This window comes from Mirounga leonina, unplaced genomic scaffold, assembly GCF_011800145.1.
Source record: "Mirounga leonina isolate KUSES-001 unplaced genomic scaffold, KU_Mleo_1.0 Mir_82, whole genome shotgun sequence".
In the NCBI taxonomy this organism is placed as follows: domain Eukaryota; kingdom Metazoa; phylum Chordata; class Mammalia; order Carnivora; family Phocidae; genus Mirounga; species Mirounga leonina.
This window is the reverse complement of record NW_023270825.1, coordinates 24,210,220-24,225,351: the sequence shown is the minus strand read 5'-3', so window position 1 is coordinate 24,225,351 and position 15,132 is coordinate 24,210,220. Positions and strand designations below refer to the sequence as shown.

The following is a 15,132-nucleotide window of genomic DNA, read 5'->3' as shown; positions in this document are numbered from 1 at the left end:
CTTCATGCACTGTTTGAACTTAATGCATTCCTCTTACACATGTTTCCTGAAGACCCTTCAACAAACCCCACATACTAGTAGATATACATGATAAACAGAGAACAATATCTAGTTAAGCTACACTCTGGATTGCTGGATGTGAAATCCCCAGGTAAGTAACTTCTACCAGTAGCCTCAAAGAGAAAAATTCAAATTCATGGATTTGTTAATTCGGGATCATTGAAGACCTTACCAAAAGTAGTCTGGAGTCATCTCAATAATTAGACAATAAATATCTTTTATTGGTTGAGGTTGAGTCTTTTAGAAAACATCGTATACTATTCAAAATAAATAGGTACCGCCTATTCTAGTGCCTATGCAGGCCTTAATATCACAGTGGAAAAGGCTGAGTACTACCACTTTCAGAAGCTGACTTTATTATAACAATTACCTGTGGTTGTTAAGAGCAATTCTGGCCCAACACAGATGTCCAAATATGATGATAATAAAGATGATGATAATCACAACAGCAGAAAGAGTTCTATCTGAGTACTTATGACACTTATGGTATATCTTGAGTACTTGATATGTCTTGCATTACATACATTCGCTCTTAAATATCCCTGCACCCTCTTAAAAAAAGATATTACTCCCAATTTCAGAAAGACAAAATGGCTTTCCCAATTAGGGAACTAGCCAGAGGCAGAGCCAGGAAATTATCCAGGCCTCTTCATTCCAAAGTCTATGCCCATACATTTCCATGACATACAATTTTTTCTGAAATTTTTCTGAAAGGTTTATGTGTCACAGCTTGTTGAGCTGCCTGACTTAACAATGTGCATCCCAATTTACTTAGCGGAACATCTGATCACAAGAAAATCTACTTCATCTGATGGTGCTAAGATACTTATGTATCTGGCAAAGGTCAGGATGCTTCAAAACTCTCAACCACGGAAACTGAAGACACACAATGACATTTCAAAATTAAAGATAGCTGTTTCTTAGATCTAAAACGGAGTCATCTGTTTGTATGTCCATGTGTATATACACACACATGCACACACACAACCCTATGAATACTTCAATTCAAAAGACTCAACACTTTTCATTGTTATTACCACCACTCCCAATATTATTATCTTAAACATTTACTGAATGTCTAGTAAGTGCAAAACACTCTTCTAGGCACTGGGTGTATAGTAGTAAACAAAAAGATAACAATAATCTCTGCCCTTGTGGAATTTATATTTTGGTGGAAGAGACAGATACTAAATGAGACAAATGTATAAAGTATCTTAAACAGTGAAAAATGCTAATGGAAACAAAAATGAGATAAGGAAGGGGGCTGTAAAATGCTGGAGCCATGCTAAAACTTAGCTAGGGTGGCCACAGTAGAATAAAAGAAAAGGAAGCGAGGGAACTCTCCATTTGACCATCTGGAGGAAGAGCTTCCCTGGTAGGCAAACAGCTAATACAACAGCAGTTGGGCGGGAATGTACCCGGTTTATCAAGGAACTCCAAAAGGCCAGTGTGGCTGGAGCAGATGAGCAACAGGCTAAGGAGGAGATGATGTCCAGGTTGATAAGTAATTGAATCTGGATTTCCTGATGGGCTACACGTGGCGTGTGACAGAAAGAAGAGTCAAGGATATCACTGTGGTTTTCAGCCTAAGCAACGGAAGAAGAGAACTGTTATCCATAGAGATGTGGAAGATAGCCAGCTGTTCAGGAGGGGATGTCAGCTTAGTTTTGGACATGTAAAGTTTGAGATGCCTCTGTGGAGACGTCAAATGGGCAGCTAGATACCCAGGTGTAGAGTTCAATGAGGAAGTCAGTGCTAGAGATATAAACATGGACGTTATCAGCATACAAAGGTACCAAAAGCCATGATAATGGACAAAATCACCAAAAGAGTCCGTACAGATGAGATAAGGACCAAGGATGAAGCCAATGCCGTACCCATATCAACATTTAGAAGTTGGGCTGATGATAAGGATCTAGGAAGAGAGAATGAGAAAGGCAGGAGAAAAACCAGGCCAGTATAATGCCTGAAAACCAACCAAGTAAGCAAAATGCTTCTGGAAGAAGAGTGATCAATTGTGTCAAATGCTGCTGGCAGGCCAAACAAGGTAAAGACTGAGTAAGGAATATGAGATTCTGCAACACAGGTGTCACGGGTGATCCTGAGAAGAATCGTTTTAGTTGAAGTGGTAGGGGCAAAATCCTGACTGGAGTGAGTTCAGTAAAGAATGGGAAGCAAGACACTGGAAACACCTATGTCAGAGAATTTTACTGTACAAGGAAAAAAGAGGGGTGCCTGGCTGGCTCAGTCGGTAGAACATGGTAGAACAAGAACAAGACCCTTGATCTTGGGGTTGTGAGTTCAAGCCCCACACTGGGCGTAAAGCTTACTTAAAAAAAAATAAATTAAATTAAATAAATAATGTTAGAAGGCATGGAGTAGATGGAGGAGAAAGGATCAAGAGAAAGCTTGTTTTTTAAGATGGGAAAAACAACATGTCTATGCTACTGAGAATGATCTGGCAGAGGACAAACGGATGCAAAGCTGATTCACTAGACTCCTAATGGTCAAAATGGAATGTGTAGTAAATAGGAGCAGAGTATTGGCCAGCCATCATGTGCTGTCTCTAATGAGCTCCACCGGATGGCCAGGTTTAGTAGAGTAGATCACTTCTTTACATTTTCAGGTATTTACTACCAAAGCTGTCATGGGAGTTTCAAAATGCTTTCATGAGAAATATATATAAAACCAAAATACAGCTAACTCATCTTTATTTTTAAAAAATTTTAAATTTTTCTTTTGCTAACTTTATTATTTTTTTAAGATTTTATTTATTTATTTGAGAGAAAGAGAAAGCACATATGGGGGGAGGAGCAGAGGGAGAGAGAGAAGCAGACTCCCCGCTGAGCAGGGACCCTGATGTGGGGTTGGGGTTTGGTCTCAGAACCCCAGGAACAAAACAGGAGCCTAAGGCAGACACTTAACCAACTGAACCACCCAGGCGCCCCTAACTTATCTTTATAGTGGGACCATGGGACTCAGTTCTACCCAAAGCAACATATGAAGATCCAGCATAAACAGTTAAGATGGACTCTCTTTTATAATGGAATGAGGAAGAAAATAAGGATGTGGTTATAAACACCATTCACGCAGTGAAATGAGGAAGTGGCAACATTCTATTTGAATTTTATGATCCCAACCAGGCACTTTCCCTAACCTCTTCCAGTGTAACACCTTAAAATTTGCATATCCCTCTCACTACATCTAATCCAGAATCAGAAAAACATGTTCTACCACAAGGCTGAATGATCTTCCTTCCCTCTAAAAGCTGAATTTTTGTAAGAAAATGCCAGAATTCAGTTGGTTTAACTGTTAATGTTACCTACTGTGAAAAGCCTACTGAAATGATTTTGAATAAATTAGCACAGTCCTTTAAATTAGCAAATGTCCCCCTCTGTCCCACATATTTCCTCCTATTACTTCTTCCCCCAAGAATTATTTCCTGATTAACTCGATGCCACTCAGTTATTTTTTTGTTCTACACCTGCATACAACTCAAACACTACTTACCTGTATAGGGCTTTTACGAAGACCTGTTAGATTTGAACACTTTATGTTTCCTCAACAAAGTCAGAAATAATACTTAAGAATGAAATCTATATGGTCTAATACTTTAATACAAAGGTCAAGTACACACAGGCCGTCACAATACTCAGGAGTCAATTCATCCTCTGGAACATGAAATAAGTTCCAAACATAATGTACTTTTTCACAAAGTAATTTGGATACAACTCCATTGTTCACTCATTCTTCACCACACTTTGACAAAACACCAGCTGTGCAATCTCTCCTGTCACACCCCTATGCAAAAAACACCCAGATTCCTCATTGCCTACCAAAGTTCGTTTGACATTCAAAACACAATCTTTCATACACCCACATTCCAGGTTCTCCCAAACATCCCTCATGCCTCCCCTCAGCCAGGATGGCTCTCCACATCACAATCAGCACCCCCGATGCCCACCTTCACATGTTAGTTAGCAGGTCCCTACAGTGTGTCCACACTAGGAGAGGTCCCTATAAATAAAGATTTTCTAATTTGAATATGGGAATAAAACTTTAGCTCCCATCAGTCAAAACCACCATCAACTCAGTCTGACAGGAAGATACTGGCCTGTAAACAAGTAACTGTAATACCAGACAACCCCGCAAGTATACAGTAAGCTCTAACTTATAGTAAGTGGGTCACACCTGAGCGATGTACAGAATCAACATACTGTCGATGCACTCTAGCCACAAAGTCTATTTGGGATGTACAGAGGTAGAAAAAAGGAAGAATCAAAAAATTTAAAAATTTGTTCTGGTTTTCAGTGATCAAAACTAGTTTGGCCCACTGGACCAAGCTCTGAATACAGGGCTTTGCTTGCATTATGTATTCAAGAAATACCTTCTTGATGAAATGAATATGTAGGCATTTCAGGGCAATGAGAAGGAGGACCAACTTGTGGTGCTGGGGCTGGGAACGGTGCAGAATGGCTGAGATGAGACAGAAGAGAGCCTGGATCCTGGGTTCTCCCAGGACCAGAATCTTCAATCCCCATACTGACTGGTTTGGATCCTTTCTTTCCCCATGTTTCTAGATGCTCCCTTGCCCTTCCCCCCACAGGACCACCACCCATTCCCAGTATCTAATGGCTCCTCTCTCAGTGGTGACCTTGCTGCCATCACATCTGCCTCTCTCCTCTAATACCCCACAAAAATGAGAGGTATGATGGCCAAAAAAATCTAACTTCGGAAGCCCTTCTCTAACCTAGTATATTCCTTGGGCTAGAGGACAACCTCTCCATACTTTACATGCCAAGAACAAACAAGTTTGTTTTTAGAAAAACCAGGCATTTCACTAATTTTATTTATTTTTGAGAATAGGCAACACATGTATCCTGTACAGAACTCCAGAGGTGCAAAGGAGTATACAGAGAAAAGTGAAGTGAGGTCCTTCCCCCCAGAGACAATCATTATCATCTCTATTTACAATTATTAAAACAAGATTGCTTTTTTTGTTTTTTGGTTTTTTAAACTGTGAACGGAGTAGCTCAGCCACATTCTGTTTTCAGGTTTGTTTGGGGAAAGGAGCGATCTGTGAGCCAAACACCTATGTATAATGTGTCTATGAGAAAATATATCATATGAGTCTTCCAGAACTTGTCTTCTCAGAAGACTGGAGCCACAGCTTGGGATACAGCACAATACCACGAACATAAAGAAAATGGCTTCTGGCATTTCACAGACCCATGTCTGTGTACCAGCTCTGACACTAAGTAACTCAGGAAATGTTATTTTAACTTGTGCATTTTAGCTTCCTCATTCATCAAACAGGAACAGATTCTTGTGATGATTAAATTGGAAATATGTTAAATGTGGGGTGCCTAGGTGGCTCAATCGGTTGAGCATCCAACTCTTGGTTCCAGCTCAGGTTATGATCTCAGGGTCCTGGGACTGAGCCCAGGAGCCCAGCTCAGCAACCAGCTCAGCGCTCAGCAGGGAGCCTGCTTGAGATTCTCTCTCCCTCTGCCCCTCCCCTCAGCGCCAATGCACGTGCACTCGCTCTCAAACAAAGAAATAGACCTTTAGGGGCGCCTGGGTGGCTCAGTCGTTAAGCATCTGCCTTAGGCTCAGGTCATGATCCCAGGGTCCTGTGATCGAGCCCCACACTGGGCTCCCTGCTCAGCGGGAAGCCTGTTTCTCCCTCTCCCAACTTGCCCTACTTGTGTTCCCTCTCCCGCGGTGTGTCAAATAAGTAAATAAAATCTTAAAAAAAAAAAAAAAAAAAAAGACCTTTAAAAAATAAAAAAAGAAATACGTTAAATGCTTTGATTTTTCCATGCCTTAACCTTGTTTTCTGCTTTCTTTGTGAAATACTTTCATTTAACTGCATCTGGAATATTTTTATTTTAACGTGTATCCAAATTTTTTTTTTAAGATTTTATTTATTTATTTGAGAGAGAGAGAGCGCACACAAGCAGGGGGAGCAGCAGAGGGAGAAGCAGAAGCAGGCTCCCCGCTGAGCAGGGAGCCCAGTGTGGGGCTCGATCACAGGACCCCGGGATCATGACCTGAGCCAAAGGCAGACACTTAACCGACTGAGCCACCCAGGCGCCCCACGTGTATCCAAATTTCTAAATAAAAAAATGAGAATACCAGAATGTCTATAAAAGGCTTCCATTTACAGAATCGAAGACTCTTAACAATTACCTGTTGTTCTTTTCTTTCTGTTGCATGATGACACTTTTCAATTCTCCAATGCCTCAAGAAATCTCGAAGATATCCAAAGAGAGTGAGTACACCATACCCCACATAAGTAAGCACAGCAACCAGCATTGGTGTTTCTTCAAAAGCTTCATTAAATGGTCTTTTGTAAAGTCCTCCATTTTGTGTAACATGATGGATCTAAAACAGAGGTTAAAAATATTTATTTCGATCCCACAAAAAAGATTACTACTTAAAACCTAATTCCTTACAGATCTGCATAACTTCAGAATTCTCTAATAGTCAAAAAAATCCACTAAGATCTATCAGGGCATAATTTTTTTCAACAGAAATATTATAAGTTATATATACTTTAAATAAACAGTAAAGAAAGGAAAACAGAGAAGGAACTGCTTTGTCATTATTTGATTTTTTAACTAGATCTTAAAGCACTATGGTTGGAGCGTGTAAAATTTCCTTTGTTCTAATAAAGCCGATAAAAAAATGAGTCAACAAAGAAAAAGCCTATCCTGAAAAATAGTATATTAGCTTACAAATGAAGTAGTCAAAGTAAACCAGTCCTAGAATAAACTAAAACATTTATGTTTTCCTGCTATACAGTCTTTTTTTTCCCGCTCTAAAGCCACCAGCCGTCGTATTCCAAATGATGACCAGCACTAGGCCCCTGTGGTAATCTGTGGTTTATTAACAGCCTCTGTTGTGATAACATAAATAAATAATGCATAAAAGTAAAATGCTTACATAACAGTGGTTCAGCACTGTACAGAAGCAGAAAGTAGAATGCAACACAAGGGGAAAAGCAGTTAAGAGTGATCAGTAACTGTCATGAAATCATTCTGCCCCCTTCATCTTGACCTAAGTATCCATTTCCACTTTTAAGATTATCCCTGGTTTCATCCTTTGGGATACTTGAATTTTAACATACAGATACCAAGCTATTGCACTTTTGATCTCAGAGCTTAAAGCTTTTTACTTTTTGGCCAATCTTAATGGAAATCTTTTATGGAAAAATCTCATCAGAGAAGTTTGTGTGTTAACTTTAATCTTAACTTTGAAACAGCCAACTGCAGTGAGGATGCTCGTTCACTATTTACCAGGAACATATTTTCAACTGAGGACTGTACTAGAGTTATGAAAAGCCCCTATTATGAAAGAATAAAAGATGCTTTCTTGGCCTCTCAGGCAACTTGATCCAAGGGTTAAATATATTTTAGAATATTATATCCCAATAATATTCTTTGGGGAAAGCTACCTGAATGCTGCAAGTTAGAACAGCTGGAAAAGAAATAGTTGTTCTTAACAAGGGAAAGGCTTTCAGATAGGCATGATCCCTGGAATCCGCTGTCACTGCTTCAATTTGATGACCTAAAGAACTTCTGAAAACTATTTGAAAAACTGATACAGGTCTTCATCAATCTCTTCCTCAAAGGGGTGGAAATCTGTGTCAATGTTTACTACTTAAACTTTTATGCAGGAGCAGGTTGCAATGTGTTTAGAACAGAATAGCTAGAAGTGAGCCAGTAACTGAAGAGATTGGTTAAAAATTAATAATATAGCATATAAACAAGCTATTAAGCTGGACAAAGCAAAATCAAAAACACTTAAACACAACAAAAATAATATTCTGATCATCTCTTTAAAAAACTGTATCTAAAAGAACACTGTATTTAATACCAGTACCCAACTCTCCTTAACTCTGAAACTGTTTTCTCTCAATGGAACATACTAGTAAAAAGTAAGGCAACTTTCAGAGCTCTAAGTCTCTAACAATTGTGTGACAGATGTATATGTCAGGAATGCTGTGGGTGGATCCCTTTAAAAGATATCCGCCTTGATCTGAGACACACCCAAACCAGCAGGACCAAGTATATTCATACAATTGGCTGGACGGTCTAGGAAGGAGGAAGTTAAATCATTAGTTTGCTTTTAAATATTGTGATTCTATCACAGTGTCACTTTAAATTGACTGCATTTTAAGGAACTGAGATTCATCTATAAAGTAACTTTTGGAAAACAGCCTCAGTCAAAACACAGGTCACTCTGATCATTCAGGGTGAGAATGTACAGGCCAACTGATAGGCAAACCTCTGGTAGTTGACAAAATCTTAGAAATCAGAGAAAAAAAATCACTTGATCTTCAATTACTGATGCTAAATTTTATTTGACATGATTCAAATAAAAACAGTAGTATTACCACATCTGAAACTAATGATGTACTATATGTTGACTAATTGAATCTAAATAAAAAATGGAAAAGAATAGTAGTATTACCATCTTATACATGTATAATGTTCCATAAGGGAAAGCACCAGGCTTATTTTGCTCATTAGCACACATCTAGCACTCAGGATAGTATTCATTAAGTGCTTAACAAATAGTAAGTACTCAGTAATGTTTCCTTTTATTACTGTTAGTATTACAGAAAGTGGCACCTTATAGAAGCTCAATAAGCATTTGTTGAATGAATGAAAATACACATTATGCTTTTTGTTCTTTCAACAATAAGTACCCTGTAACAGAAGGGTTTAAACAAGTTACAGTGACTATACAATTAATATTAGGACATTTCCAGAACCCACATCTAATACCTTTTGGTCTCAACTACATTGGAGGTCAAATTCACACTAAACAAAACACGGGCTACAAACTCTTCCAGGGTATTTCATATTCTGGATTCACGAAGTAAGAGGGCTCTTAAGAGGCCTTTCATTCATTCTAACAAGAATTACACTGTCAACAAGGCAATCAAGAAAAAAAATTAGCTTATCACTCCCTCCAGGTTAAAAAAAACAACAACAGTTCAGTCTGCTCACATTAAACAGACAAGAGTGTAACAGTGCTAGTATTATTAATCAAGGGAAGATTTAAGTACTCCAACGAAAACCAAGATAGTTTGCTTGAAAAGTAATATTTTTTTCAAGCAAATGCAAAAGAAAAAAAGGCCAAAGAAGAAATTTTTTTTTCAGTCAAAATCATAAGTACATCACCATAAAACACATTACAAGAAGAGGAGAGGGGAAAAAACCAAACCAATAAGCCATTTTGTTCACATGCCTGTAGACTATCAACTACACTTATTAAACAGCTGAAAAAAGACTCTTAACCAAAGCAATAATGGAAAGGTATAATCAAGATAAACCATAAACAATATATATGCATTAAAATCATCTGGAAGGAGACACAAATTGGGAGTGGGGAGTGGGATAGAGGTAGAACGCCTACTTCCTATTTATAACCCTCTGAACCAATTTGCTTTTTCATTTTTACCAGAGTATACATACTGAATTTTCATTTATCATTTTGTTTTAAAAATGTTTAAAATGAATTTTCTCACTGATTTTATTCACTATTAGGACTAAAACAGAGTTAATAAAAGCAACATATGCCTCTCATGATAACCTCAGGTCTCTACCTACAGCCTCTCTAGAGAACTGTCATCTACTTGCTAGCTCTCAAACAGACTGTAAATGCTGGTAAGTATGCACAAATCTACATGTCAATTCCAAATTTTCCCCAGAACTCCAAATTTACATTTCGACCTGCCACCTCTAAGTTCCACTTGGACATCCCAACTCAACAAGTCTAAAGCTGAACTTCTCTCACCATCTTCACTTCACTCCTTCCTCAATTAAAACCAGATTATCCTCCTGTATCACCCACCTGGTTGGCAGCATCACCACCCAGTCTACCCAGTCTCCCAGCTTTGGAGTCTTCTTTAGCTCCACCTCATTTTCAGACTTCATTCTAGATCCAGTAATGAATTTGTGTGCCTTGGTTCAAGACTTTCTTGTGGGGCACCAGGGAATTTTAAGGAGGTTGGAAATGTTCTACATCTTGAGAGAGGTATTGGAGACACAGTACACACACAGGTAAAAAGTCATGGAGCATGATATATTTTATGCACTTACCTGAATGTATGTTACTCCTCAATTTTAAAAAACCCTCAGTGCCTCTTCCTTCATTGGACCACTATAATACCCTCCCCTTCCTGTCTGGTCTCCCCGCTACCAAGACCCTCTCCACACCCCAATTATCCTTCTAGTCACACTAAACTTCTTGCCGCAGTCTTTCCAACAAGAATCCTCCCCTAGAGAAGGACTGCAAATCTTCTGACAGCAATAAGGCAATAATAAATAATGTTTACTGTGAGAAGTCAAAAGGCAGTAAAATAAGCATTTTAGAATGTGGAGGTAAACACCAAAAAGAAGATGGGAAAAGAGTAGAAGAGAGCAGAAGACTGCTGGGTATTTCATAACAAGCCTTGTAGAACCATCAGATACTTGAAACCATGTGCTACAGGCTGTTAGGAATTCTTAGATCCTACAGGACTGGACCACAGAGCTATTTCGCTGTGAATGTATGCTATTTTAAAGACAAAAAAGAATAATTCCAAAGACAATTCAGATATCATCAGGGTACCCTTCTCAGTTTCAAAGGTGGGGGACCATCACTTCAGATAGAATCAATAGGTAAGTGCCTCAGAAAGGAAGCCTGAAGCATAGGGGGTAGAGGGTAGTGACTCCCATCCCAATGGGTCCAGAGGGCATAGCATCAAACCAAAGAGGATTATTCTTGATCCTTAGGATCTCATGGAATTTGCCTTGCTAAATTTTGGACTTGGTTGGGACCCATCACCCCTTTCTTCCTTCTGATTTCTCTCTTTTGGAATGGAAATGTTTATCCTCTGCCCGTCCCACCACAGTATTTTCGAAGCACATAACTTACATGGCTTCACGAGCTCAGAGATGGAGAGGAATGGTCTTAGGATAAATGGTATCTCGAGTTTCACTCATATCAGATGTAAATGTTATTTATTTTTATTTTTTTTTAAGATTTTATTTATTTATTTGAGAGAGAGAATGAGATAGAGAGAGCATGAGAGGGGGGAGGGTCAGAGGGAGAAGCAGACTCCCCGCTGAGCAGGGAGCCCGATGCGGGACTCGATCCCGGGACTCCAGGATCACGACCTGAGCCGAAGGCAGTCGCTCAACCGACTGAGCCACCCAGGCGCCCTGTAAATGATATTTAGATGAGACTCTGGACTATAGACTTTAGAACTGATACTGGAATGACTTAAGACTTTTGAGGCTGCTAGGGCAGAATGAACGTATTTTGCATGCATTAAGAATATGATTTTAGGGGGATAATGGGCAGAATGTTACAGGCTGAATATGTCTCCCCCCACCTCATTCATATACTGAAGCTCTAGTGTGATGCTGTTTCAAAGTAGGGCCTTTGGGAGGTAGTTAGGTTTACATTAGGTCATGAGGATGGGCCCGATAATGTGGGGGAGAAGGCAGAGAGCTCCACTGAAGAACAGCTCTGTGAACACACTATGAGAAAGCTATCTACAAGTCAGGAAGAACGCCCTCACCAAGAACTCAGTCTGCCAGCAACCTGCTCTTGGGCTTCCTGAACCATGACAAGTATCTGTTGTTTAAGCAATCTTGTCTATGGTATTTTCTTATGGCAGCCCAAGCTGACTAAGACAAAGATAGAGGGAGAGAATGTATACAACCTGCTCTCAATCGGTTCAGGAAAAAGTAATTGTGTGGTGTGGGTATGGGTGTGTACGTGTGTGTGTAGAGAGAGAACAATGGAGAATTTTCTTCATGAACCATCTGAGTAAGGTGCAGCTATGATGTACCTTTATACATCAGTGTGTCTCTCTTAAAAACAAAGATATTCTCTTACATAACTACAGAACAATTTTCAAAACTAGGAAACCAACAGAATACTAATATCTAGTCTACAGACTTTAGATTTTGCCAATTGTCCTAATAATGTCTTTATAGCAAAAAAAAAAAAAAAAAAAATCCTAGATCATGTGTTGCATTCTGTCTCTCTAGTTCCAGAATAAAGAAAAAGGGTAAGTTTTGATTATACTGTAAACTGACTTATAAGGAATGATCCTAAGCAGAGGTTTTGAGAATCCCATGAAAGAACAGAGGGTAACTATGTAATTATGCAATAATGGGGAAGTAATTAGCGGGAAACAAAAGCACACACTTCTGATGTGAATTAAAAAATCACATGAGCATGATTTTATAAGCAAATAGACATATTCTTGCTGAATGTGTCAGTAGTATGACAGAACCCGCCCACCTGGCAGATAGTTTGGAAAATTAAAAAAAAAAAATTAATGTCCAATATGAACAACCATTATTGTTTGGCAATCAAAAGACTGCCATCATGCCTTTTCTGCTAAACGAACCCCATTCACTTCCAGTGGTATATTCTGTTGTTCCTTAAAATTAGTTCTGCTGAAATGGCCCTTTCTTGGAATTTTACTGAAATGTACTAGCCTCTCCCTACTGCATACCATACATACTAAAGAAAACAGTTTGGAGCTTTGCACCAGTCACAGAAGCTATTCCACACTCTGAACATGTATTTCCAGAAGTGTCCTCTTTTTTCCACAAGCAACTTTAGAAAAGTAGGGAGTCCACATTTTTTCTTGCAATCAGGATAAATTCCCTACTTTTTGTCAAAAAGTAACTCCTATGGAATGGACTGTGCTTCCAAAGCTTGCTGGAAAACATATTTTTTTAAAGATTTTATTTATTTATTTGACAGAGAGATAGAGAAAAAGCACAAGTAGGCAGAGAGGCAGGCAGGCAGAAGGGAGAGGGAGAAGCAGGCTCTCCACAGATTAGGGAGCCCAATGTGGGGCTTAATTCCAGGACCCTGGGATCATGACCTGAGCTGAAGGCAAACACTTAACTGACTGAACCACCCAGGTGCCCCAACAAACATATTTTGACATTACGATTTTCCTGTTTGAAAACTCAAAAATGGAGACGCCCACATATATATGCCCTGGCACTTGTTCAGTTCAGTGGCATCCCGTGCACTCGGGCAGCGAGGTTCTGGCCCGGAGTTACCATTCTCCCTTGCCACCCACACCTCCTGTGTAGCGCTTCCCGATCTCCAGATAAGCTTCGTGGCGTAACAGTCGGCTGCACCGTCAGGAGATCTGAGCATGAGTGCCGCTCTGCCACAGATTCTGCTCCTTGATCGGAGGAGCTCTCTTCCACCTCTGACTTGTTCTGGGCCTGTGAGCCCACGCCCTCCCCGCTGGTTCTGGAGTGGACACCACCTGAGGGACAGCCTGGTTCGCATCAATTTCCCCTCTCTGCGGATAATCTCTGATACATGGGGGTAGGCCCCTGGTGGTCACTTCTGTGCAGTATGACTGTATTCCTAGGTCCTAACTGACTGTCACGGGAGTAGGCACCAATGGTACGATGAACCCAACAACCCCCTTATGGGGATTTAAAATTTTCGGGGGGAGGGGCGCCTGGTGGCTCAGTCGGTTAAGCGTCTGCCTTCAGCTCAGGTCATGATCCTAGAGTCCCGGGATCGAGTCCCACATCGGGCTCCCTGCTCAGCAGGGAGTCTGCTTCTCCCTCTGATCTTTCCCCCTCTCATGTGCGCTCTCTCTCTCTCTGATTCTCGCTCTCTCAAATAAATAAATAAAATCTTTAAAAATAAAATAAAATAAAATAAAATTTCCGGGGGGAGAGTTTGTCCTTAAGGAGAATAGTATTTGTGTTACACTCCTCATCAGAGTTTACATATCTGAAAAGGTTTACATTTTTTCAGTTTTAACAAGTATTTTCTGAACATTTCAATAAAATTTAAAATGGACACATGTAGTGTTTTTCTTTAAGATTTTATTTATTTGAGAGAGAGAGAACACGAGTTAGGGGAGGGGCAGAAGGAGAGGAAGAAGTGGACTCTCTCCCTAGTGGGGAGCCTGATGCCAGGCTCCATCCCAGGACCCCGAGATCATGACCTGAGCCAAAGTAGATGTTTAACTGACTGAGCCACCCAGGCGCCCCTGTAGTTTTTCTGTTGTAAAGTCAACATACTTTACATGCAATTTTATCTGAAAATATTGGAGTTGGAAAAACATCATACTTGCAAAACATTAAACCAACACATTAAAATATAAAGAAAATAAATATCTCCTGAAATTCTACAACCCAGAGATAACCACTGTAACATTTTGATGTATATCCTGCCAGACAAATATACATACACACACACACAAAAATACAAATATATATATATGTTTATATATGTGCAATAGGCAGGGAGGGAGTACAATTTTATATAAAAGAAATTGCTTAATATCATTAATTCTTTTGCTTAATATCATTAATATATCCTATCACCAATCAATAAGATAAACATCATTCTTTTAAGGGGTACATAAATTCCATAATATGAATCTATAGTGTAATTTATTTAATGAATCCCTGTGCATAATGTGTAGACTTTCCCCAATATTTTCAATATGTGAACACTTTATACATTTCACTTTTGATTTTTTCATAAGGATAAATGCGTAGAAATAGATTGTTACTCAAAAAGTGTATATGTATATGTATGTGTGTATATATATGATTCTGATCAGAATCAGAATATCATTTTAAAATGAAATTTTTTTAAATTTTATTTATTTATTTGACAGAGATAGTGAGAGCAGGAACACAAGCAGGGGGAGTGGGAGAGGGAGAAGCAGGCCTCCCGCCGAGCAAGGAGCCTGATGCGATGTGGGGCTCAATCCCAGGACTCTGGGATCATGACCTAAGCCGAAGGCAGATGCCTAACAACTGAGCCACCCAGGCGTCCCATGAAAATGTTTTAAAGTTGTGGTGATGGTTGTACCACTATGTGAATATAATAAAAACCACTGAACCGTACACTTAGGACAAATTAAATGATTTGTTAATTATATTTCAATAAAACTTATTTAAAAAACAGAAGCCTTGGGGCACCTGGGTGGCTCAGTCATTAAGCGTCTGCCTTCGGCTCAGGTCATGGTCCCAGGGTCCTGGGATCGAGCCCCGCATCGGG

The 15,132-nt window shown here is 39.5% G+C and overlaps 1 protein-coding gene across 1 annotated transcript in view; it reads right to left on the bottom strand.

Moving 5' to 3' along the window:
• The window catches only part of SPTLC2 (serine palmitoyltransferase long chain base subunit 2), a 106,789-nt gene that overhangs the window by 76,845 nt on the left and 14,812 nt on the right, over positions 1 to 15,132 (bottom strand). Inside the window, exon 2 of the mRNA XM_034992947.1 lies at positions 6,253 to 6,447. Within this exon, the coding sequence (XP_034848838.1) occupies positions 6,253 to 6,447 (195 nt within the window). The remainder of the gene's footprint in view (positions 1 to 6,252; positions 6,448 to 15,132) is intronic.